At 43.5% G+C, this 27,448-nt stretch overlaps 1 protein-coding gene and 1 non-coding gene across 9 annotated transcripts in view; both read right to left on the reverse strand.

Moving 5' to 3' along the window:
* The window catches only part of SSH2 (slingshot protein phosphatase 2), a 303,694-nt gene that overhangs the window by 8,143 nt on the left and 268,103 nt on the right, over positions 1-27,448 (reverse strand). For all 8 annotated transcript variants that reach the window (XM_021928216.2, XM_003912549.4, XM_003912550.4 and 5 more), the window contains 4 exons: positions 22,933-22,979; positions 17,763-17,909; positions 13,144-13,344; positions 1,055-1,889 (listed from right to left, as the gene is read on the reverse strand). In XM_021928216.2, the coding sequence (XP_021783908.1) occupies positions 1,055-1,889; positions 13,144-13,344; positions 17,763-17,909; positions 22,933-22,979 (1,230 nt within the window). The remainder of the gene's footprint in view (positions 1-1,054; positions 1,890-13,143; positions 13,345-17,762; positions 17,910-22,932; positions 22,980-27,448) is intronic.
* On the reverse strand, positions 5,898-6,005 carry LOC116271206. The gene has a single exon (XR_004179628.1). It is a non-coding gene; the product is annotated as a U6 spliceosomal RNA (small nuclear RNA).

Consider the following 27,448-nt stretch of genomic DNA (forward strand, 5'->3'; position numbering starts at 1 on the left):
GTGGAGAAGGCTATTTCTGTCAGTGCTGCTATAGTCACTGGTCCAAAGGAGAGCACAAGCAGTCTGCCTTCTCAGTAGAAAGGAAACAGAGGCACAGCTTTGGGGGTGGTGAAAAGACAGAAGCAGAGGCAAGAATCACAGTGGGGTAGTTAAGGAGAGAGAACAAATTGTTAATGGACAAAGTGGTAAATATAAGGAGACAGACATCAGGAGATGCAAAGAATCTATGACTAGCTCCACTAAAATCATTAAGTGAAGTTTGGTATGTTAGAGTAAATCTGTCACAGTTTATTCCCCAACTACTATATTGTATTAAGTATTTAAGATGTCAGAAGTATCAAAATATGAATAACTTGTGAGTCTTAGAGTAAGTGTGAGTCTTAGAATTGATGTGATATAGTGATTCTTTCCCTGGTTTGAGATGGCTTGTAAGAGTTCCTATGCCACAAAGAATTTTAGGATTCTGTCTGCTGGCAAATTCATTTCCTTTTGATTCTCTCTTTTTTTTTTTTTTTGAGATGAAGTCTCACTCTGTTGCCAGGCTGGAGTGCAGTGGCGCGATCTCGGCTTACTGCAACCTCCGCCTCCCGAGTTTAAGCGATTCTCCTGCCTCAGCCTCCCAAGTAGCTGGGACTACAGGCACACGCCACCACACCCAGCTAATTTTTGTATTTTTAGCAGAGATGGGGTTTCACCATGTTGGTCAGGATGGTCTCAATCTCCTGACCTCGTGATCCGCCTGCCTCGGCCTCCCAAAGTGCTGGGATTACAGGTGTGAGCCACCGTGCCCAGCCATCTTTGGGCTTCTCATTGTTCAGCCAGGACACTTGTTTTTGGTTCACTCCTTCCTCTGTTATCCCCTCTTAGAAGTGCTTCCAATGACACCAGAAAGGTAAATTCCTAAAAGGCAAATTCTTTAAAAAATATTTAAACCCTAAGTTTTCAAGGAAAATCTCAGGCAGATTCTCCATCAAAAATAAACATAACAGAATCCCAAATACTTTACCTTTGAAGAGAACTTCATTAGGTGGAAAACTACAAAGACAATTTTTACCTTTGACTGTTCCTCATCCATTGAAGATTCTTCTGATGCATGGGGAGTATTACTCAAAGAGCTGCTTCTCTGGTCATCAGTTGTCACTTTGGAAGGGGCTACTTCTACCACTGACAGTCGACAGCTCTCACTCCTTCCTCCACCCAGTTCCTCCATCCTTGAATGGGAAAAAGATCGTGACCGGGTTTCTTGGGAGAGCTCCACAAACTTCTCTAGGGCACTAAAAAAGTCAATGCGATCTGTACTGAAATCTGAGATTTCAGTCTGGCAACTGGGTTGGGGGCTTGGTGACTCAGGATCAGGGGACATGGGGAGGTCTTTCAGTCGAGATGTCAATTCTTCCATAGGCAGTAGGTGGACATTCATGTCTGCTTTCAGTGCGTCTGTCTCCAAATCTTCCACTGTTAAGTCTGGAAACTTGTTGGCCATTTCTGGGACATGTCCAGGCTGAATTAAGGCTTTGGATGCATGGCAGTTGTCAAGAGGAAATTTTGATTCATTCAGACAACACCCTGATGAGCATCCATTGATGTCATTTAAGTTTAATTCATCCTCAATCTGTCCAGCATGAAATTCCGTAGAAGTAAACTCCAAGCAGATCATTCTTTCTTTGGTACACAGGCCTTTCTGATTTGCATCTTGTGGGACCACATGTTCCACAAAGACAGGAGGTATGGGTGGGTGACTCTCCATGGTCTTCACCTCAGCAATCTGGTCTGCTGAGGTGGTGATCTCCTTCTTGTTGAGTTCTAGCCCAGGTTTGCAGATGGGTTCGTGGTGGTCTGAGAGGTCACTATCTGAATGAGATCTCCATAGTTTGTTATGCCGCTGTTTGCTGTGGAGGACATACACAGGAAATATCTTAATCTGGTTTGTAAAGATAATCAACACCCTCCCAGGAAAACACTCCCAGATAAATCTTAACTTGTAAAAATGCTTTGTTATTGCTCAGTGGACTAGGCAATTAACGTTTGAAAAGACACTCAATTTAATAGCAAAAAACAAAGCAAAACAACAACAAATGAGTGTGAGATTTTTTTTACCTATCAGTCTGACAGGAATTAAAATGGTTGGTAATAGCCAGTGTTGATGATGGTATGGGTAAACAAGCCCTCTCATACACTGGTAGGAGTGTGAATTCAGAATTTTTGTTTTTTGTTTTTTTTTCAGACAGAGTCTCGCTTTGTTGCCTATGCTGCAGTGCAGTGGCATAATCTCAGCTCACTGCAACCTCTGCCTCCCAGGTTCAAGCAATTCTCCCACCTCAGCCTCCCGAGTAGCTGGGTTACAAGAACATGCCACCACGCCTGGCTAATTTTTGTATCTTTAGTAGAGACGGGGTTTCGCCATGTTGACCAGGCTGGTCTTGAACTTCTGACCTCAAGTGATCTGCCCACATTGGCCCCCCCACCACACCCAGCTGAACTGTAGATTTTAAGACTGAAATCTGGCAATAGCTCTCCAAATTTAACATTTTCACCAACATTTCTTCCTTAATAAATTTTTCTTGGAGGAATGCTATTACAAGTGCATATAGATATCCATATGGCCAGGTGAGGTGGCTCACACCAGTAATTTCAGCACTTTTTAGGAGGCCGAGGCGGGTGCATTGCTTGAGCCCAGGAGTTCGAGACCAGCCTGGGCAACATGGTAAAACTCCATCTCTACAAAAATATAAAAAACTATCCAGGTGTGGTGGCATATGACTGTAGTCTTAGCTACTCAGGGGGCTGAGGCGGGAGGATTGCTTGAGCCCAGGAGGGTGAGGCTGCAGTGAGCTGAGATTGTGCCACTGCACTCAGCCTGGGTGACTGAGCAAGACCTTGTCTCAAAAAAATAAAAAATAAAGAAAGATATATAAAGATATTTACTGGCTGGCTGCCGTGGCTCATGCCTGCAATCCCAGCACTTTGGTAGGCTGAGGCGGGCGGATCGCTTGGGGTCAGGAGTTCGAGACCAGCCTGGCCAACATGGTGAAACCCCGTCGCTACTAAAAATACAAAGATTAGCTGGGCGTGGTAGCGGGTACCTGTAATCCCAGCTACTCGGGAGGCTGAGACAGGAGAATTCCTTGAACCTGGGAGGCAGAGGTTGCAGTGGGCTGAGATTGCACCAATGCACTCTAGCCTAGGCACCAGAGCGAAACTCCATCTCAAATAAACAAACAGACAAACAAAAAAAGGTATTTACTATGACACCATTTGTGATACTAAAAGATGAGACACCAAACAACAACAAAAAAGGATTTACATTATAATCCATAAAACTATATGCTGTGAAGCTGTTAAAAACTGTCAGGTCTACAGAAGTCTTCTGTGATAAGAAAAAAAAAAAAATTTAAAAGGGAAAAAAAACCTGTCAGGTATTTTAGTGGAATGATATACAAGGTATACTATTAAGTAAAAAAGAACCTCAAACACATTTGAAATTAGTGTCTATATTAGAATAATATACTCTTAAATAATATACACTCTTAAATAATATACACTCTTAAACAGTTCCCAAAACCCCAGCCAAAAAGAGAAAGGTGGCCCTGTGGATGGTCAGGTTCATCTGCCCAGGAAACAGGTCACTAAGTGTGGTCCTTGGGGGTGTGGTCTCCATGACTTACAAGCTGATGAGGAGTTACCAAACCGCAGGGTGGAATGGGAAACTCAGCCCAAAACAACTTGCCCTGGGCTCTGGGCCATGCCTGGGCTCTGCCGAGTCATGCTCAGGCGCCTGCACTAATGTGACCCCCTGTTTGTTCTCAACTCTGCACCTGCTCTCAGCTCCCCGTGCCTGTCTGCTGCTTGGGTGGGGCTCTCTCTGACTCATGCCTGCACAGCAGAGGGGTGCTTTCCTGGGAAGGAGTAGGTCAATCTTTTTATGAAGACAAGCTGTAATCAATCAGCTGGGTATAAGATGGGGTTTTCACCCTTCCCAAGCTGCATGAGCTCCAGCCACCCCTAGGAGGAGACAACATAACACGTATCTCAAACAAGTGAGTGGCTATGGGAAGGGGAAAGCTGTTTGGATAGGTGGGGCCTAAGTTGTACATTATGACCAACTGAGGCCAGTGGTTTCCTCAGTTTCTTCTCCTATATGCGGCATCCTTGTTTCTTGAAATAAATATGACTCTACTCTCCAATTTCTATCCCTCACCTACCATGAGGATGTTCAAACCTGCACCAGCTTCTCTCACCCACCACAGTAGGACAATGCCTGGGATGCAAATGCCTGGGGAGACCTCTCAAGGGGTGGCTGTTCTCACTCTTCTAATAATAGAACAGGCAAATGAGAAGTTTCATGATCCCAAGAACCCTCCAAAGTATGTTTTTGTGTGTGTGTGTTGTTTGTTTTTTTGAGATGGAGTCTCGCTCTGTCACCCAGGCTGGAGTGCAGTGCCGTGATCTTGGCTCACTGCAAGCTCCGCCTCCCGGGTTCACGTCATTCTCCTGCCTCAGCCTCCCAAGTAGCTGGGACTACAGGCGCCCACCATCACGCCCGGCTAATTTTTTGTATTTTTAGTAGAGATGGGGTTTCACTGTGTTAGCCAGGATGGTTTCCATCTCCTGACCTCGTGATCTGCCCGCCTCGGCCTCCCAAAGTGCTGGGATTACAGGCGTGAGCCACCGCGCCTGGCCCCTCCAAAGCATGTTTTTAAAATTGCCTGCAGATTGCTAATCAGTCAGGAGAGAATGAGAGACTGAAGTTATGCTAATAGGAAGCAACAGTGCATGTTTCAGAGGAAGTCTGACATTGCAGCTGTGTAACCAGCATGGATTTCCTTCTCTTCCTTCGGGAGATAATCATTAGAAAATACTGGGTTGGGGCTCTGGAATTAAACTGACACTTGTAAAAGAGAGAGTGAAAAAAAAGCCAATCTAAAGATAGGTCTGATGCTGCTGCCTTGTTTTCATTTTTGCAACAGGACCTGGAGGGAGAATGGCAAGCAGCTGATTCATCTCCGTTGCCTGTGAAACGCTGCTACTCCACGTGTAGCTTCTCACTCAGGGGACCCCTCCTCACTCCTCCCCACTCAGGCGTAACCTCCATTCTGAATTTTGTGCTTATCATTCCCTTTTTTTTCTTTATAGTGTCTACATGGTTTGTTCTTAATACTGCTTTGTTTTGCATTCTTGAACTTTATATAAACGGTATCCCACTGTATGTATTCTTCCTCAATGGATTTTTTTTTAAAGATTCATCACTGTGTATAAAGGTAATCCACAGAGTGTAATGAGTATGCCACAACTTATTTCCCTTCTGTTGGTTCAAGCAATTATCCTGCCTCAGCCTCCAGAGTAGTTGGAATTATAGGCATGCGCCACCATGCCTGGCTAATTTTTGTATTTTTAGTAGACACGGGGTATCACCATGTTGGACCAGGCTGGTCTCAAACTCCTGACCTCAAGTGATCTGCCTACCTCAGCCTCCCAAAGTGTTGGCATTACAGGCATGAGCCACCACGCCTGGACTCATCATGTTTTAGTTGGTTACACTAAACTGTTTTCCAATGAAGCTTTGTCCTGAGACAGTTTATTCTAACATTTCATCACTGGTAGGAATAGATGTAATATATTCAGATCATATCTATTATCTTAAACTGTTAAATTTTAAACTCAGTCGACTCCCCACCTCCCACCCCCTTCCAGGCAGGCAGCAAATAAACAGCTTGCCAAAAAGGAACTTCAGAGTTGGTCTATATCCTGGATGATATAACCAAGTCTCAGATCCTTTTCCCCCTTGAGTGGCCTGTGACCTGAATGTGGATTCATATAAAGACAGAGACATACATAAGGTGATTAGGTCATTCTGGGAAAGAATTGGCCTTTTACCTAGGTTAACGTACAAGAGGAAATTTTATCTTTATTTTTACATATTTTTAAGTTGTCAGCCTTGTGCAGGGGCCATGCCAATCTTCTCTGTATAGTTCCAATTTTAGTATTTGTGCTGCCCAAGTGAGCACAAGAAGGAAATTTAAATGACAGATGCATAAGGTGTCCCATCATCTTGCTTCCACTTTCATATTGTTACATGTTTGGTGAAACATCAACTCTGAGAAAGTTATATAAAGGAAAAGGCTGCTAAAAATGGAGTACTTGCGCCTGTAATGTGGCTACTCAGGAGGCTAAAGCGTGATGATCACTTTGATCACTTGAGCCTAGGAGTTGAGTGAGACTAGCCCGGGCAATATAGACATTGTCTCTTTAAAAAAAAAAAAAAAAAAAAAAGAGGGCCAGGAGTTATAGTAAAATTAGGCTGTCTATAGTTACTTTTTAGGGTGTTAGGCAGCCTGTATAAAGGAAGAGAAAAAGCATTATCTGAATATTTTTTTGTGTGTGATGTGCATCACCCAAGATGCTTTAAGATTATTTAACTGGAAAGCTAGTAAGAAAATCCTTTTAAATCTCAATTGCTGTTGGCTGACCAGGAGTCCACGTCTTTCCTTCTCAAGTTGCCTGCTGCCAGCTGACCAATGTGTACCAGCTAACTAGACCTCAATGTCTCCACCAGCAAAGTCAGGGTAAAAGACAACCCTGCTTCCTCTGGCCCTTGTGACGGGGCACTCAAAAGAATCAAAACTGACATTTCTGAGGAAACGTGGCACAGACTCTCCCTGGTCACCACCCAGTTTTTCTTCCTTGCCCACTATACACTGAAACCTAATACCACAGACACACGGTCCAGCTTGCAAATGGTCTGCTTGAAATCTAAACCTGTCTAATGGAACATAAATCTGCCAGATACCTGCAGGATCAGAGTGCAGAATAACAAACAGGGCTGCTAGCAGTTTAACGGAGTTTCAAAACACAGGCACACACACAGACACACCCCACCTCCCTCCTCTTGTTTTGCTCCCATCCCCCATCTATAAAAACAGAAAAAATAAAATCAGATATGAATACTATAAGGTTTATGATACCCTTCTTTTTAAATCTAAAGGGAAATATTAAACAGCCTTCTCCAGGCTCTTAATGATATACTGGAGGTACAAAAAGTCCCTTGTATTTCAGAGGGGCTTGGCCCATACCCTCATACTCTGATTAAGACTGTTACAAATTCATAAATCAGTACAGGAGCCTGGTGTCACTTTGAACACTTCTCTTCTACTAAGGTCAAAGCACTAAGTGAATGCCCTCAAACAGAGAGCTGCCACCTCAAATTAAACACCCAGGGCCACCCTGGGTGGAGCTAGAGAATGCTAGGATCAGGGCTCTGCCTCTTCGAGAAAACCACCACAGGCCTCTTGGGATAAAATATAATATGCAAGATCTAAACACTTGGACAGGAAATGGACTTTTTCTACAAACAATGGGTGAGATTTTTCTACGGATTTTCCTCTCCTGCTTACCTAAATGGCAAGGCTTGATAGAGCTTCATACAGTCACAGGAGTCTGGGGATTTTTTTCTTTGCTCTTCTAAGCAGGCAGATCTGGAGTGGCACTTTAGTGCTGGGCAAGTCTGCTGGGCCTATTCACTTGCCAGTTAGCCTACAAGTGCCATGGTTTCCTAATAACACATCATAGATTGCAGACCCTAACAGCTATATATCCAACAGCCATTTTTCTTACTGTCAGAGCCTGATTTGATTTGGGTGTTCACTATCCCATGGGTTCAGGAAATGTGGCACTTCCCTAGATCCAGAAGATAAATATGAATATGCTGTTTTTTTTTTTTTGTTTGTTTGTTTTGAGATGGAGTCTCACTTTGTCGCCCAGGCTGGAATGCAGTGGCGTGATCATGGCTCACTGTAAACTCTGTCTCCCGGCTTCACACCATTTTCCTGCTTCAGCCTCCCGATTGGCTGGGACTACAGGAGGCCCCCACCATGCCCAGCTAATTTTTGTATTTTTAGTAGAGACGGGGTTTCCCCATGTTGGCCAGGATGGTCTTGATCTCCTGACCTCGTGATCTGCCCGCCTTGGCCTCCCAAAGTGTTAAGATTACAGGCATGAGCCACTGCTCCTGGCCTTTTTTTTTTTTTTTTTTTTTTTAAAAGACAGAGTTTTGCTCTTTTGCCCAGGCTGGAGTAAAGTGGCATGATCTCGGCTCACTGCAACCTTTGCACCTTGGGTTCAATGATTCCCCTGCCTCAGCCTTCTGAGAAGCTGGGATTTGTAGGTGCCCACCACCATACCTGGTTAATTTTTGTAGTTTTAGTAGAGATGGAGTTTAGCCATGTTGGCCAGACTGGTCTCGAACTCCGGACCTCAAGTGATCCACTCGCCTCGGTCTCCCAAAGTGCTAGGGTTATAGGCATGAGTCACTGTGCCCAGCTGCGAATATGTTTTATCCAGTCCTGGAAATTATGTTTTCTTGGCCATATGACCCAGTCCTGGCCAATGGGTGGGGAGCTTTTGGGGAAGGTCTTCCTATCCAGTTTAAATGCCCCTTTTCTTCAGCCAGATGCTGTACAATGTACAGATGCCTAGAGATGTGGCAGACATCTGGCAATCATCAGATAACCTCAAGGACCAAGCTGTTAACAAAGGAAGGTGGAACCGAAAGCTGTAGAACACCAGAGTCCATGATTACATTACCACTGAGCCATTACAGACAGTACTTCTGTGTTTTTTAAAGGAGATAAGTGGTACAACTTATAAGCTACCTGTAGCTGGGTGTTGGGCTAGATATCTTTTATTTGCCCCTGCAGGGTCCATTCTTCAGCTTTTCCACCCTGTTTGCTGCTGCGGAGACTGATCTACAGACCACAACAACAGGTACCCTAGTTTTCTGACTTCCAGAGGGTTTGGCTAATGGGGAGTTCTGGAAGGAGACTGGAGGAAAGAGAGTGAGGGCAAGGTATTTACTCCTCTAGCTCCCTCAGCACGGGGCTGCCTCGGGCTAGCTGTGTCTCTCTGACAGAAAGTTATTGCTTGGCTCTGAAAGTGCCTTTCTCTAACAAGAGTCTCTTTCCAGGTTCTAGGAACTGCTTCCTCTCTTTTTGGGTCTAGGAGCTGCTTCCAAACAGCCCTGCTGATACAAGACCCTTGATTCCACTACAATGCCACGCTTGTAAATAGTCCCTTTATAAAACCCTCCTCAACAGCCGGGCGCGATGGCTCACGCCTGTAATCCCAGCACTTTGGGAGGCCGAGGCAGGCAGATCACGAGGTCAAGAGATTGAGACCATTCTGGCCAACATGGTGAAACCCCGTCTGTACTAAAAATACAAAAATTAGCTGGGAGTGGTGGCACATGCCTGTAGTCCCAGCTACTCGGGAGGCTGAGGCAGGAGAATCCCTTGAATCTGGAAGGCGGAGGTTGCAGTGAGCTGAGATCATGCCACTGTACTCCAGCCTGGTGACAGAGTGAGACTTTGCCTTGACAGACAGATAGATGGATAGACAGACAGACAGATAGATAGATAGATTGATAGATAGATAGATAGATAAAAACCCCCCTCAAATAATCCTAATCTGAGTCTGCTGTTTCTTGCTGAAATCCTGATTGAGGTATTTGATTACTTGCAGCCAAAAGCAGCCTAAGTCACATCCCTACCACTAGATAGTACTTAAAATCCAGAAAACACCACAATATAGGAAATTCTAGGAACATTTTCCATTCCCGTTTTGAATGGAATATGTCTGGGGGTGGCAGGATGCAGTGAGAAATGTCATGGAAGTGGGAATAAATGGCACATACATGTGTCTTCTGGGTAGCCTTGGAGGAATATGAGAATCATATCTGAATAACTCTCAACAATACACAATAAAAATTCATACACATTTTTATTCACAGTAACACTGTGAGATGGATCTCTTGATTTTCATTTTATAGATGGGGTCAGGTAAGGATGAAAAATGTGAAGTAACTTCTCAGGGTTGCAGCAAGAGGGTGAACCAGGAATGGAAACCAGATCTACTGACTCAAATTCTGTGCTTTTCTCTCCCCAGAGCTTGTCCCTCCCCCTCCATGAATCAAGCCTAGGAAGCTGAGATGGAGCAAAAAAAGGAAGGGAAAGGGGAAAAAAAAGGTGATTTTGGGTTTATACTGCCCTTCTTATCCTCATCTAAGATTTTTCTGAAATTCCTTCAACAACTAAGGAAAACCACACACACTAAAAAAACCCAACCCAACAGCTTGCAGTAGCCTGGGATTCCAGAATAAATACCAAAATTGGCAGGACACATAGTATCCTTCCTCTCAGTGGGTCACGTGAGGACACTGTCCAACATCTGTCATGTGCGTCTGGGAATATATATTTATTTCTTGCTAAATGCTCAGATGCCTCTTTCTTGTGCCAAAAAGAACTGCTACATCCTACCTTCTGATCTAATCTAAAAATGCCATCAAAATCTGGCCCCAAAGACCTACAAATTCTTTTAAACACAGGATGCTTCAGTATCCTCCCAGCCTCCTAAGAGAATGGTTCGGATAAAATCATGCCAAATGTTGAGTAAATGGGAGGGGTTTTTTAGTGGAAACCATAATGCTATGCTGTGGCCACATTTTCACAATACTTCGGGGGTGGGAGGGTGATCCCTCCGCCTGAATAGGCTGGAAGGCTATGTAACATTTTGTTCAGGGGAAACACAGTCCAGATTCAAGAGTCAAGACCAAATCATAAGACTTACTGGAGTCAAACACTGGCACCAGCCCCAACTGCTTCTCGACAGCTGTGCCTTCACCCTAACAAAACCACCTAGAACATACCTACATGGAAAAAACAAAGCAGAATCTAGAAATCCACAGAATTTCAGCATGTAGCATCTCAGGAAGCTGATCCTTAAATCATTTAATATCTGATGCTTGTTCCCAAGAGCTGCTGAAGGTGGCTTTAACCACCAAAAGGATAATAATGTAGTGCAATTAATTACTCATTTTATAACCAATTACCAAATTATTATTGAAAATGGCTGGTTCTTACCGATACAGGAAGACATTCAAGACCTAGTACTGAGTGGAGAGGTAGACTACAGAACAGTTTTCGTGGAGAAAATAGCCACCAAAATATGTGACAGAGTAAAACCTTGAGAAACAGGTAATGTCAACTGCTGTCTATGTGTATTAAGCTCATAAATTATTTTTTCGTTTTGCAATTTTCTGCATTTTTGAAAAGCATACATACAATTGGATTTATTTATTTATTTATTATTATTATTATTATTTGAGACAGAGTCTCACTTTGTCGCCTAGGCTGGAGTGTGGTGGCATGATCTCAGCTCACTGCAACCTCCATCTCCCGGGTTTAAGCGATTCTCCTGCCTTAGCCTCCTGAGTAGCTGGGACTACAGGTGCCCGTCACCATACCTGGCTAATTTTTGTAGTTTTGATAGAGATGGGGTTTCACCATATTGGCCAGGCTGGTCTTGAACTCCTGACCTTGTGATCTGCCCGCCTCTGCCTCCCAAAGTGCTGGGATTACAGGTTTGAGCCACCGTGCCTGGCAAAAAGTTTTTTTTTTTTTTTTTTTTTGTGAGACAGAGTCTCGCTCTGTCACCCAGGCTGGATTGCAGTGGCTGAATCTCAGCTCACTGCAAGCTCCGCCTCCCGGGTTTACGCCATTCTTCTGCCTCAGCCTCCTGAGTAGCTGGGACTACAGGCACCCGCCACCTCGCCCAGCTACTTTTTTTTGTATTTTTTAGTAGAGATGGGGTTTCACCGTGTTAGCCAGGATGGTCTCGATCTCCTGACCTCCTGATCTGCCCATCTCGGACTCCCAAAGTGCTGGGATGAGCCATTGCGCCCGGCCAGGATTTTTTAAATAAGAAAGAATTGTGTCTAGGAAGTGCTTTTATACTCAACGGGGTCATATACATCCCTATTCTGCTGATTTGTCACAAGATCAAAATTACTGGAGAAGGCTCAGTGAAACCAAGCACTGAGGTAAACAAAATACCCAAATTAGCAGATGGTGCTTATTTCTTTTTAAAGAGTGGGCCAAAGGTTGCAGTGAGCTGAGACTATGCCACTGCACTCCAGCCCAGGTGACAGAGTGAGACCCTGTCTCAAAAACATAAAAAATACAAACAAAATATGAATGAATGGGCCAAAAAATTTCCAAGAATTTCAGCTAAGCCTTGCATTACCTTGGGAGTTATTGGTATCCTTTTTTTTTTTTTTTTTTTTTTTTTTTAAACAAGGCAGCTGAATCTAGTCTTATAAGATGTTGAAAAGTGGTATTAATATTTAGTATTTCCATCCTTTAGTTTAATTATATCAACCTGAAAGATTAAATGCTTAATCTTCCATACTAGTCTATTTGTTTTCTTTAAAAAAATTTTTTGGTACTGCTCCTTATGGGGCAGGGCTATCCCACTGGCAGTGTGTCCAGGGAAATCCTTCTTTTTCTTTTTTTTTTTTTTTTGAGATGTTGTTTCGCTCTGTTACCCAGGCTGGAGTGCAGTGGTAGGATCTCAGCTCACTGCAACCTCCGCCCACGGGTTCAAGCGATTCTTCTGCCTCAGCCTTCCAGGTAGCTGGGATTACAGGCGCCCACCATCATGCCCGGCTAATTTTTGTATTTTAAGTAGAGACGGGGTTTCATCATGTTGGCCAGATTGGTCTCGAACTCCTGACCTCAAATGATCTGCTTGCCTTGGCCTCCCAAAGTGCTGGGATTACAGGCATGAGCCACTGTGCCCGGCCAGCCCATGCAAATCTTAAATGCTTACACTTATTTTTTGAAAACTGGATTGAGGCCGGGCGTGGTGGCTCAAGCCTGTAATCCCAGGACTTTGGGAGGCTGAGACGGGCGGATCACGAGGTCAGGAGATCAAGACCATTCTGGCTAACACAGTGAAACCCCGTCTCTACTAAAAAAATACAAAAAACTAGCTGGGCGACGTGGCGGGCGCCGGTAGTCCCGGCTACTCGGGAGGCAGGAGAATGGTGTAAACCCGGGAGGCGGAGCTTGCAGTGAGCTGAGATCCGGCCACTGCACTCCAGCCTGGGCAACAGAGCCAGACTCTGCCTCAAAAAAAGAAAAAAAAAAAGAAAAAAAAAAAAAAAGGAAAACTGGATTGATAGAGAAATAAGTCTTTTTTGAAAAAATATCACATCCAAATCAGCTTGAGAAGCAGCTACCGAGAAGGACACTTCATCTTGCTTTAGGGAACTTAAAAGGAGGGAGAATCGGAGAAAGTCATTTAAGGACTCACCTTGCCAGCAAGATCCCCTGATACTCTTCCAGTTGTCTCATGAAGCTGGGGTTGGGCTTGGTCACTGTTCGTCTTTCTTTCACGTAGTCATAGGCTCGGTCCAGATTCCAGCCATATTCCTTCATTGCATAGGCAATCACGGTGGAGGCTGAGCGACTAACCCCCATTTTGCAGTGCACAAGGCATTTAGATCCATGTTTCCTTGTTTGGGGGATTAAGGTAAAGAACAGAGGAAAACACAGTAGTGGGGATATTTTAAAAGTTGGGTTCTACATTTTTCCAAGTATCCTTTTCTTGCCCTTCCATTTTCTTGCTATGCAATCTCTCTACGTTGGTGCACTCGTATACATTTATAATCAAATGTGTAGGTAGGGTAGGGTAGGCAGCTCTAATGTATTCTTAAACAATATTCAATGTTAATATTATGCTTTTTAAATCCATTCAGCAAACATTTACCAGGCATTTACAATATGTGTAAGGCAAAGTGCAAAGTGCTGGGATGCAAAGGTAAGTAACAGCTTTTATCCTAAAGGGTAGGATTCAGTGGGAGAAACATACAATTAAAATGTAATATGGGGCTAGGTCTGGTGGTTCATACCTGTAATCCCAGCACTTTGGGAGGCTGAGGCAGGTGGATCACTTGAGGTTGGGGGTTCGAGACCAGCCTGGCCAACATGGTGAAACCCCGTCTCTATTAAAAATACAAAACTTAGCTGCACAGGCTGAGCATGGCGGCTCATGCCTGCAATCCCAGCACTTTGGGAGGCTGAGGCCAGTGGATCACGAGGTCAGTAGTTCAAGACCAACCTGACCAAGATGGTGAAACCCTGTCTCTACTAAAAACACAAAAAAATCAGCCAGGCATGGTGGCCTGTGCCTGCAATCCCAGCTACTCGGGAGGCCAAGGCAGGAGAATTGCTTAAACCCGGGAGGCGGAGGTTGCAGTGAGCTGAGATGGCACCACTGCACTCTAGCTTGGGCAACAGAGCAAGACTCCATCTTGAAAAAAAAGAAAAAATTCAATACGGTAAGTGCAATGACAATTGGTCACAGGGTGTAGAGGGAGCATTTAAAATTTAGACTGGAGCCCATTTTGTGTGTGGTGGAGGCCAGTTCCCTCATAGCCCCAGGGGCATGTTTCATGGCTGACACTCTCCCGAATTACAGGTGTGACAGTGACTGAACTAATTTATTCAAATGTTATGAATTGTTTCCAGTTTAAGTTCCGGTAAGGGTTCTGTCCTTAGAAGAAAGTAGAAACCAGACGAAACTAACCCTCCTCTCTACTCAGATGTAGCCCTAAATATTACTTTTCACAACCCTGCAACCCGGGTCCTGTCTAGGTGGCTCTACCACCGAGGAGTTGGATGGGGGCATATGGTGTGCCACATGGCTTTCTCAGTGATGAGGGGGAATGAAGGAAAACCGTGGGGTTTTTTTCTCTTTTATATTAGGTGGAAGAAAGAGAAAACGAAGTTACCTAAAGCTATACTAACAAACAAAACCCCTATGTCAACATACTGGAGCTTATAATGGAATATGAACATGATTCAGTATGCTAATTATGCTAATAACACAGTGTCTGGCACATACTTTCAAATACTAAATATTTGCTATACATATAAAAAAACCTGTGAATCTGCAGATTAGATCTTCTAGGTGCTTAAAGTAGGAACAACATTAAAAAATCTGGAAATAAGAACTATATATCCCTAGTATACATGGGCTTATCCCTAGTATACATGGGCTCTGGAATCTTTCCCCAGTGACTATTCTAATAAACTAAAAATGTACATGTCAGCATAACAAGGGAAATCTATTCATCCGTTTACTCACTACTATGATGGTAGAAAAGCTTCCTTTCGGCCGGGCACAGTGGCTCAAGCCTGTAATCCCAGCACTTTGGGAGGCCGAGACGGGCGGATCACGAGGTCAGGAGATCGAGACCATCCTGGCTAACACAGTGAAACCCTGTCTCTACTAAAAAAATACAAAAAACTAGCCGGGCGAGGTGATGGGCGCCTGTAGTCCCAGCTACTCGGGAGGCTGAGGCAGGAGAATGGCGTAAACCCGGGAGGCGGAGCTTGCAGTGAGCTGAAATCTGGCCACTGCACTCCAGCCTGGGCGACAGAGCGAGACTCCGTCTCAAAAAAAAAAAAAAAAAAAAAAGGAAAGGCTTGTTTTCAGAAGTTTATAATCCTGCTTCTGGAGAAAGAGACATATGAAATACTTCAGTATAAATGCAAGGAGGTATGAGGTTGAGTGCCAAAATAAGTGAGCCGGATAAGCTACAGGAATGCAGAGAATGGGCTATAATAATTGAAAGTCTCAAAGGGAAGGTAAGATTAACCTCCCACTTGTGAATTAGGTACAAAATTTGGGTGTCCTAACATTAGTCGGGGTGTGTGTCTCTGTGTGTAGTTTAGCCCAAATGAATAGTAATTATCTCTTTTACTTACGGCACCCTAGGGTTTTCATTTAGACTACAGTTAGGAAGCCAAGGTGGTATGTTAGAAGGAAGTTTAGACATGTGCTCTATATTTTCCCATCAAGCTCTGATAACTTTAATGTATCAAGTTTCAGGTCTATGCCTGTAGGCATGAAAGGTGCTCAAACTTGGACAACCGTAAGTAAAATTCAATTATGAAATTCACTTCCATGAAGACATCTCTTTGACATATTTTCAACTGGGCTTTTTTGGTGTTTGGCTTCTAACTCTTGTAATGAAGGATCTGAAGTCAGGTATCCCCTAACCCAATTCCACCTTTCAGTGCCCCCACCCATGCTGGACTGTCCAGATTAACGCTGGTATCATATTAAGAATCAGGATCCTGGGCTGGGTGCAGTGGCTCACACCTGTAATCTCAGCAGTTTGGGAGGCTGAAGCAGGCGGATCACCTGAGCTCAGCAGTTTGAGACCAGCCTGACCAACATGGCGAAACCCATAAAATCAGCTGGGCATGGTAGCACGTGCCTATAATCCCCAGCTACTCGGGAGGCTGAGGCAGGAGAATTGCTTGAACCCGGGAGGTGGAGGCTGCAGTAAGCCAAGATCGCACAACTGTACTCTAGCCTGGGCAACAGAGCAAGACACTGGCTCAAAAAAAAAAAAAAAAAAAAAAAAAGAAAAAAAAAATCAGCGTCCTGATTAGGATGAGACATAGGAGCATTTAAAGAGATACTCTTAGGTGCTGATTTAGGCCTGCAAAAGCCTGAGTGTGAGTGCCCCCAGTTGTGCCCTGGGTACCCCATACAGCTCTCCCTAATCCTAAGTAAAATTAGCCTTGCTTTTCATTGGGACTGGGGCCTAGCCTTCTTGTACCTTTTCCTTATAGAACTAGACTATTCCAGTACCCTTGGATTCTGAAAAGAGACAGTATTTTTTTTTTCCCCTAAACCCAGGCTCAAGTGCCATGGTGCGACCACAGCTCACTGCAACCTCAACCTCATGGGCTCAAGCGATCCTCCCTCCTCCCTGAGCCTTCCAAGAAGGTGGGATCACAGACATGCACCACTGTGCCTGGCTAATTAAAAACAAATTTTTTTTTTATAGAGATAGGAGTCTTGCTCAGGCTGGTCTTGAACTCCTGGGCTTGAGTGATCCTCCTGCCTCAGCAAGATCTTTGTTCAAGTCCTATCTTCACCACTTATTTGACCTCTCTGAATGTCGACAAGAGCTACCCCTCTGAATCTTAGAAAATACATGAAAGAACAGTAAGCATACCATGAATGGTATTATTACTGGGAATAATTTATTAATAGAATGCAAAAATACAAAGTACTCTTTTAGGTACTTGCTAGAGACTAAAGGAATAGGCTCAAAACTAGAGTATGAGGGTTTAGGGAAACTAAGAGGAAGAACTTCCTGACCATGAAGGTACTTAAGAGAAGTGTGAAATTATTTTTGAAGGACTTTAAATACAAAAGCACTTCTCATCTGCCAGGGATGGTTTGAACATAGTCCTACCTGAAGGGAGATGTGGCAAACAAGCTCGTTTATGGTTCTCTCTAGCAAAGGAATAAACAGGATTGGCAAGGAAATCCCCAAGGACTTAAAAAAAAAAAAAAGCAGTGTTGACATTAATACCAAACACTAAGTTAATACAAATACTTTCACTAAAAGAGCCAATTAATGTAAGGAAGACATCAACAGAAGGGCCACGGAAAATTTCATCATTTCAAGTATCATAAAAATAGAGTAAGAGAGTAGGAAAAGATTTCCAAAGTTTGTCTCCTTGTCTTCAGCGGGGAGGACCAGTATTCTATCTACCTGGAATAATTTCTACGATATAACTTTTAAATCTCCCCACTGGCAACTTAAGGGTTTCATTCAGAATTTCTTCCTTCTCTCATTTCTGTAAAAAAATGCTGCAGTCTAAGTCTATTTTCTTTAATTCTGTGCTCAATGGAAATAGCCAACATGAGGTTACCTTCTCCTAGGGGTTTATTTAACATAAGTTACTAGTCTTTTGCCTAGGATTAAAAAGATTTCAGTCTCCTCCTTTCTTTAGTTCCTTTTTCCTGAGTACCATCAGTAAGTTGTCTATAGCCCTCACAACCCAGCCATGCATGGGGCAAGAGGAACAGAGGTCACAACATTGTGCAGGACTATTACTCACTTTGCTTTAGAGATGAATTTGTAAGTGTCGTTCCAGTAAGCCAGGAGATCCGTTGCCTCTTCATCATATACCCGAATGTTATGATACTCAAAGACTCCTGGGAAGAAGTTATCTATCTCTCGAGTGACATTCAAGATATACCGTACCCTGCAAGGAAACCAAGGGAGAATATGTGCTCTACTGCTCAGGCTAAATCCAATTCCCAGCAATGTTTTCTCTTACTTAAAACTTGTTTATTCCATAGGCTGAAATTAAATACAAAAATAATGAAGACAGCTAAAGAACTAAGAGGTTATATTTATATATTACAGAAATTATACAACAGGGTTCCTGGGCATACCTGGGCACCAGGGAATTATTAAGCAAAAGGTTATCTACCATGTTCAACATCTAAATTCCATTTTCAGTTTATGTAGTTGCACAATCTCATCTTTGATAGTATTCTGAAAATATGCCTCATATTTTACTCCAAAGAATCAACTTGAGGCCATAATCAGCCACTTTGTTACTAAAATTATCAGCGATACAATTTATTCACTGAAAGTCATCTGTATAAAATCAGACTACTGACATGTACTCCAAGGAAAAAAAACAGAGAATGAATAACGACTTCTTCCTATTTTTCTAAACACCAGATTGTTAGGCTTTGTGCAATTACTCTCTCTTTGTGCAATTACGTGAAAGGCAAATGTGGAGAGAACTGGAAGGAGAAAAGCTGGACTTAAAACTCCCTTAAACTCATCTGACTGCATTACTGGCTGCTATGGCATTGATGTATCTGAAGATTCTTCCACACTAAGATGCTTGCAGAAGAGAATTTCTCTATCAAAACAGTCTTCTATTATCTTTCTCACTGTACAATCTCAATAAATGCTTGAGTTTCATTTACCAAATGTTATCTTTTCTTAATGCTCTCTGTTTAGACATAGCTGGATGTCTAAGTTTGCTCCAACAATACAACATGGACTCACTCATTTCTCTCTGAGACATTGCTTCCTTCTCAGCACAAATATGAAGTTCTATAAACCCAAACTCTGAAATCAATGAAATGAATACAGAAAAAGAAAGCAGCCATAGCTAACCAAATCTGTGGTTAAGGTCAAGTGGCCAAAAATTTTCTCAGACACGAATTGAATCTGTTTTAACTTGGCATCAAAGCCCATTACTACAAAATTAAAAAAAAAAAATTAATTTAAAAAGCGAGCTTGGCCAGGCGCAGTGGCTCACGCCTGTAACCAGCACTTTGGGAGGCCAAGGTGGGCGGATCACCAGAGGTGAGGAGTTTGAGACCAGCCTGGTCAAGATGGTGAAACCCCGTCTCTACTAAAACTACAAAATTAGCTGGGCATGGTGGCACATGTCTGTAATTCCAGCTACTTGGGAGGCTGAGGCAGAAGAATTGCTTGAACCCAGGAGGCAGAGGTTGCAGTGAGCCGAGATTGCGCCATTGCACTCCAGTCTGGGCAATGAAACTCAGTCTCAAAAACAAAAACAAAAAAAGGTGCAATTGCTATGGAAAACAGTACAGCAGTTTCCCCAAGGGTAAACACAAAATTACCACAGGACTCAGCAATTCCTTTCCAAAGAATAAATCCAAGAGAAATAAGCCTACCCGAAAACTTGTACACAAATGGTCACAGCAGCATTATTCAAAACAGCCGAAGAGTGGCTCTTAGTTAGTTGATGAACATTAGTGATTTCTAGGAATTGCTGGGGCAGGGGTAAGAAGAAAAATCGAGGTGACTCTTGAAGGGTACAGACTTTCTGAGTTGGAAAAATGTTCTAAATGGATTGTGGTGATGGTTGCACAGCTCTGTGAATATACTAAAAACCAACAAATTATACATTTAAAATGGGTGAATCATATGGTATGTAAATTATATTTCAATAAAACTGTTAGAAAAAAAGGCAACACTCCAGCCTGGGTGACAGCAAAAAAAGGAAAAAGAAAAAAAGGCAGGCAACACACTTTCCTTATTTTATTTTATTATTTATTTTCCCCAAGATGGAGTCTTGCTCTGTCGCCCAGACCTGGAGTGCAATGGCATGATCTCAGCTCTCTGCAACCTCCGCCTCCCTGGTTCAAGCAATTCTCTTGCCTCAGCCTCCTGAGTAGCTGGGATTACAGGTGTGTGCCACCACTTCCAGCTAATTTTTGTAGTTTTAGTAGAGATGGCGTTTCACTGTGTTGGCCAGGCTGGTCTCAAACTCCTGACCTTGTGGTCTGCCTGCCTCGGCCTCCCAAAGTGCTGGGATTACAGGCGTGAGCCACCTTGCCTGGCCTCCTTTTATTTAAAATAAAAACGAACAATCTCCCACCTCTAATCCCATACCTCATAATGAATTATGGCACTATCTTGCTAGAGGCAGGACACAGCTTCCCAATCCTTTTCATTACAAAGCTATAGGCAGTCACTGCCAACTGGAACTGAAACTCCTTGAAACTTTTTTCCCATCTCAGCACCAAATGACTCTAGATAGAGTAACATTTTACTTTGGGTTAGATTCTGAAGTCAGTAGATTGGATGGAAATGGCCTTAATGTCAAAATTACCCTTGAAAATCTGATAAGTCATCTATAGGCGGCAGTATACATGGTTTTGTGTACAGATCCCTGAACTGTAATTCTTCACATACTAAAATTTAACAATCACTGAATTTAAGAAATAAGATCTAAGTAGCTATCGGTGAATTTGACCACAGTGTTTTTAAAGACAACTAGATATAGTTAGTTGCATTTTATAATTTAGTCTTCTAAGAAACAAATGAGATGATAGGTCTCATCTCCAGCTGGGGTTATATTCTAAATTCATATGTATATATGACATGATTCCAATGCTTTTGGCCAACACTGCTATACCACATCTCAGACTTAATTTTAACACTATATCTAAGTTTCCCAGAAATACAGTTTTTTTTTTTTTTTTTCTGACAGAGTCTCACTCTGTTGTCCAGGCTGGAGTGGAGTGGCATGATCGAGGCTCACTGCAGCTACCACCTCCCGGGTTCAAGCAATTCTCCTGCCTCAGCCTCCCGAGTAGCTGGGATTACAGGCACCTGCCACCACACCCAGCTAATTTTTTGTATTTTTAGTAGAGACAGGGTTTCACCATGTTGGCCAGGCTGGTCTCGAACTCCTGACCTCAAGCGATCCACCTGCCTCAGCCTCCTAAAGTGCTGGGATTACAGGTGTGAGCCACTACACCTGGCCAGAATTACAGAATTTTTAAAGCTTGATGATTTGAGAAGTTTGTAAAAAACATTGTCCCACTCCTAAAGAAATCTTAAGGAGACTCCTGTATATAAAGCAGATGCAATGTTATTAATCTTGTTGAATTACGGGGTCCTTATGCTTCAGGGGCATTTCCAAATAAGGTAAATGGCAGACACAGGATTAGAAGTGAGGTCTCTGAGTTCCCAACACAGTTTGCTAATTGATTTTCTCTCCTTATCTGCCATCAGCCAAGTCACGGTTCTCAAATACGTGTGAATATACCTATCATTCATTCACATTTACTGAGCACTCTCTTATTATACAGCTCTGAGCTAGGTAGATAATAAGCTATAAACAAGACTAAGATACAGTCTCTGCCTTGAAGAACTCCAGACTCAATTCTTATTAAGTTTTCCAAGTTTTATTTAACTTCAAATCTTAAATTAAGCAACCAGATCCTCCCCCCACTCCCCGCCATGGAATTCTCTGTATAATCATTTGGCTTAAGTCCTGTTCCAAGTTCCTTTTGCCAATTATGAAATACCTTTCATGTGGGGAAAAAGTAGGGAGTATTTATCCACTAATGGTGAAGATAACCAGGAGGCTTATGGCTGAGAAAACAGGCAGCCAGCAACCATCACTACCTCTGAGTCTCAGCTGGTCTTGTCTCTTTCCACGAGGAGTAAGCATGGCAAATTTCAGACCTGATTCAGGAGATCGAGACCACCTGGCTAACACGGTGAAACCCCGTCTCTACTAAAAATACAAAAAAAAAAAAATTAGCTGGGCATGGTGGCGGGCGCCTGTAGTCCCAGCTGCTTGGGAGGCTGAGGCAGGAGAATGGTGTGAACCTGGGAGGCGGAGCTTGCAGCGAGCTGAGATCATGCCACTGCACTCCAGCTTGGGCAACACTGCACTCCAGCCTGGGCAACAGAACGAGACTCCGTCTCAAAAGAAAAAAAAAAAAATTCAGACCTGATTTTCTCTTTTCTTATTGGGATGATCTGACCTCCTAAAGTGAATGAACTTCAATAAGAAACTTAGTAGGCATCAGCTAAGGGAAGAATGGCAGCTTTTTACTTGCTGAATGTTCACTGTAGTCTCTATTGTTACAATCAAACTTAATAACCATGCTGCTTAGGGACAATTTTTTAAACATAAGGTAGGTCCTCTTCAATTTCAGAAGCTTGTCCAGTTCACATCCATAACCTACAGTCTTTAAGCAGCTTACTACACAGGATAGGGACTGAGTCTTACTTTATCTGTGGATCCCCAGCACCTAGCACTTTGTCCCACAGAAGATGCTCAATGAATGTTGAATGAATGGCTCTGTGAACCCAACATATGCAATTCTATGTATTCTTGCATAAAAATAAAAATTTGATTTTAAATATCACCAATGGTTTGCACATTTGTTTTTCAAAGCCCTTCAATTAAAGCAGCTGATATTTTTGGGAGGTGGCGGGACGAAACAGAGGGAGAACAGCTGTTTTTCTTTTCCTTTTCTTTTGTTTTTGAGACGGAGTCTCACTCGGTCACCCAGGTTGGAGTGCAGCGGTGCGATCTCGGCTCACTGCAAGCTCTGCCTCCCAGGTTCCTGCTATTCACCTGTCTCAGTCTCCCGAGTAGCTGGGACCACAGGCACCCGCCACCATGCCCGGCTAATTTTTTGTATTTTTAGTAGAGACGGGGTTTCACCGTGTTAGCCAGGAGAGTCTCGATCACCTGACCTCGTGATCGGCCTGCCTCGGCCTCCCAAAGTGTTGGGATTACAGGCATGACCCACCGCACCTGGCCCAGCTGTTTTTATTTTTCTTAGATTACATCTGATTAGAATCAGTCGGATGCAACTCTTAAGATTAAAGTTATCCACTGATACCTCTTTGATGGGAAAAGGAAAAGATAAAACAGGGACTTCTGTCACACAGGGGTGCCAGCTACTGCTTTGTGTGCTTACCCTCGGTTCTGTAAGTCCTCTAAGTTGGAGGCATTCCATTCTGAGCCCTATGGAGCCAAAAAGACAAGGTTAAGGAGTATCAGCAAACTAACCAAATAACAATACTTGAAAAGGAGCGAGGGAAGGAGAACTTTCAAAAAGAAGACTAATAACATCCACCCAGTACCCTTTAAGTTGCCAGGCACTTCATATGTTATCACATTTAGTTTCCACAAATGATAGAGTAAGAATGTTATTTTCATCTTCATTTTTACAGATACAAAAACCAACTCATAGAATTCAAATAATTTTTGCCCATGATCATAGAGCAGCAGAGGTGTCTTTAACTATCATCCAATCTAAATTAGGTATCTTCTGTTATTCTTGCTCATAGTAATCTGATACTTTCCTCAACAGCATGTATCACAATTTGCACCTATATATTTATTTACGTGCTTACTTTCTTTTTTTTTTTTTTTTTTTTTTTTGAGACGGAGTCTCGCTCTGTAGCCCAGGCTGGAGTGCAGTGGCCAGATCTCAGCTCACTGCAAGCTCCGCCTCCCGGGTTCAGGCCATTCTCCTGCCTCAGCCTCCCATGTAGCTGGGGCTACAGGCGCCCGCCACCACGCCCGGCTAATTTTTGTATTTTTAGTAGAGACGGGGTTTCACCGTGTTATCCAGGATGGTCTCGATCTCCTGACCTCGTGATCCACCCGCCTCGGCCTCCCAAAGTGCTGGGATTACAGGCGTGAGCCACGGCGCCCGGCCTTACGTGCTTACTTTCTAACTACCTTTAACATAAGCTCCTAGAGGTCAGGAACTAGCTCTTTTCTTCCCGATGGAAACCCACGCACCTTGCACAGTGCCTGGCACCTGGTAAGTGCTCAATAAACATTTGCTGAATTTTTAATAGATACAAAAGCAGCATTATTATGCATTGAACTACACCTTATTCCAAAGCTCACACTCCTTTTTTTCTGAGACAGCGTCTCGCTCTGTCGCCCAGGCTGGAATGCAATGGTGCAATCTCGGCTCACTGCAACCTCTGCCTCCCGGGTTCAAGCGATTCTTCTGCCTCAGCCTCCTGAGTAGCTGGGATTACAAGTGTGTGCCACCATGCCCAGTGAATTTTTGCATTTTTTAGTAGAGGCGGGGTTTCACCATGTTGGTCATGCTGGTGTCAAACTCCTGACCTTGTGATCCGCCTGCCTAAGCCTCCCAAAGTGCTGGGATTACAGATATGAGCCACCGCACAGGGCCGCTCACACTCTTTTTAGTGCATCTAAGGAGTTAAAGTTGCATCTAAGGAGTTAAAGGATAGAACTTGTGTGTGACAGGAGAAAAGAGTGAAATAGCAGATTCTGTCAAATGAGGGAAGCATTACATGTAAAATTTTAAGATAGGGATAAATGGCAAACTTTGGGGGAGGAGTTTCTGTCGATGACCTGGAGGACACAATGATTAATATTTTGCCATATTTGCTTTCTTTCAGTACATATCATACTTTTTTCCCTCTGAACCATCTGAGAGCAATTTGTGCACCATGATACTTAATTTCAATACTTGAGCATGTATCATCTAAGAACATTTTCTTACATAATATCATGATCATACCAAAGACATGTAACATTAATACAATAACCTAATATACTATACATATTTGAATTTCTACAAATGTCCCCAAAATGTCCTTTATATTTACTCAATCAAGGATAATTCTTCACATTTAGTTGTCATGTCTCTATCCTCTAGCTACATTTTTTTTTTTTTTGAGATGGAGTCTCGCTCTGTCGCCCAGGCTAGAGGGCAGTGGTGTGATCTTGACTCACTGCAACCTCCACCTCCGGGGTTCAAGCGATTCTTCTGCCTCAGCCTCCCGAGTAGCTGAGATTACAGGCAAGCATCACCATGCCCAGCTAATTTTTGTATTTTTAGTAGAGATGCGGTTTCACCATGTTGCCCAGGCTGGTCTTGAACTCCTGACCTCAAGTGATCCGCCTGCTTTGGCCTCCCAAAGCGTGGGGATTACAGGCGTGAGGCACTGCACCCAGCCTACTTTCTTTTTTTCTTTTTGAGATGGGAGTTTCGCTCTTGTTGCCCAGGCTGGAGTGCAATGGCACAATCTCTGCTCACTGCAACCTCCTCCTCCTGGGTTCGAGTGATTCTCCCGCCTCAGTCTCCCGAGTAGCTGGGATTACAGGTGCCTGCCACCATGCCCAGCTAATTTTTTGTATTTAGTAGAGACGGGATTTCACCATGTTGGTCAGGCTGGTCTCAAACTCCTGACCTCAGGTGATCCGCCTGCCTCGGCCTCCCAAAGTGCTGGGATTACAGGTGTGAGTCACTGCGCGCTACTTTTTTTTTTTTTTTTTTTTGAGACAAAGTCTTGCTCTGTTGTTTAGGCTGGCGTGCAGTGGCACACTACAGCCTTGAACTCCTGGGCTCAAACCATCCTCCTGTCTCAGCCTCCTGAGTAGCTGAGACTACAGGTGGGCAGCACCATGCCTTGTTAATTTTTTTACTTTTGTTTGAGAGAGATGAGGTCTCACTATGTCGCCCAGGCTGGTCTCAAATTCTTGGCTTCAAGTGATCCTCCCCACCTTGGCCTCCCAAAATGTTGGGATTGCAGGAGTGAACCACCACACCCAGCCTAGCTTTAATCTACAACAGTCCATCTTCTGCTTTCTTTGGGAGTGTGGGACGGGATCTTTCATAATATTGACATATTGACATTTTTGTAGACTCCACATCTGTTATCTTGGAGAATTCCCCACGATCTGTATTTTATTTATTTATTTATTTTTGAGATAGAGTCTTACTCTGTTGCCCAGGCTGGAGTGCAATGGCACAATCTTGGCTCACCTCAACCTCTGCCTCCTCGGTTCAAGGGATTCTCCTTCCTCAGCCTCCTGAGTAGCTGGGATTACAGATGCATGCCACCATGCCCAGCTAGTTTTTGTATTTTTAGTAGAGATGGGGTTTCTCCATGTTGGTCAGGCTGGTCTCGAACTTATGACCTTGTGATCCGCCCACCTTGGCCTCCCAAAGTGCTGGGATTACAGGTGTGAGCCACCGTGCCCGGCAAAAAGACTTTTTTTTTTTTTTTTTTGAGACGGAGTCTTGCTCAGTCGCCCAGGCTGGACTGCAGTGGCGCGATCTCGGCTCACTGTAAGCTCCGCCTCCCGGGTTCACGCCATTCTCCTGCCTCAGCCTCCCAAGTAGCTGGGACTAAAGGCGCCCGCTGCCACGCCCGGCTAATTTTTTGCATTTTTAGTAGAGACGGGGTTTCACCATGTTAGCCAGGATGGTCTCAATCTCCTGACCTCGTGATCTACCTGCCTCGGCCTCCCAAAGTGCTGGGATTACAGGCGTAAGCCACCGTGCCCGGCCTGAATTTTTTTTTTTTTTTTTTCAAGAGTTGGGTTTCGTTATGATGCCCAGGTTGGAGCTCAGTGGCTATTCACAGGTACCATCATTGTGTGCTATAGCCTTGAACTTCTGGCCTCAAGTGATCTTCCTGCCTCAGCCCCCTGAGTACCTGGGACTGCAAGTGCATGCCACCATACCTGGTTTGTATTCAATTTTAGAGTGACTTTTCTATTATTTTCCATTTAACATTTTGGGCATACAAAAAAAAGGTCAAAATCTTATTAAAAAGTAAACTTAGAGCTCGGGCGCAGTTGCTCACGTCTGTAATCCCAACACTCTGGGAGGCCGAGGCGGGTGGATCACCTGCGGTTGGGAGTTCGAGAGCAGCCTGACCAACATGGAGAAACCCCGTCTCTCTGGGTGTGATGGTGCATGCCTGTAATCCTAGCTACTCAGGAGGCTGAGGCAGGAGAATTGCTTAAAACCAGGAGGCGGAGGTTGTGGTGAGCCGAGATTGCGCCATTGCCCTCCAGCCTGAGCAACAAGAGCGAAACTCTGTCTCCAAAAAAAAAAAAAAAAAAAAAAAGTAAACTTAGAAGTCTCACTCTCAATCCTCTTTAATTCCTATTGGTGACATTTTCATTAGTTTCTGATTTATTCTATTTTGAAAAAATACAAGCAAACATATACTTATTGCTATTTCTTACTCATATTACCAATTCTTACACAAAAGTAACATGCTACATATAATTTTTTATTCATTGCTTTCATTTTACATATATTTCATTTTATATATCCTCAAAACCACTAAATGTAACAGTTCATAGAGATTTCATTCTTTCCTACATCTGCATAGTACTTCACGAGTAGTGATATAATAGTTTATTCAACTAGTCTCCTATGAATGATGTTTCCTATTCGTGGAAGCAGGTTTGCTGGGTCGAAGGCAGAATACAGTTTTGTTAAACACTGCTAAATTTCCCTCCATAGAGGCTGAAACAATTCTCTGGTCCCACCAGCAATGCATGAGAGCACCACTTTCCCCACAGCCTTTCCAATAAACTGTGTGGTTAAGAATTTTTGCCAATCTGATAGGTGTCTCAGTGTAGGTTCAATTTGCATTTCTCTTAGAAGTAAGAGTGAGCAACTTTTCATTGTTTAAGGTCTA

This window comes from Papio anubis, chromosome 17 (genome assembly GCF_008728515.1).
Source record: "Papio anubis isolate 15944 chromosome 17, Panubis1.0, whole genome shotgun sequence".
NCBI lineage: Eukaryota > Metazoa > Chordata > Mammalia > Primates > Cercopithecidae > Papio > Papio anubis.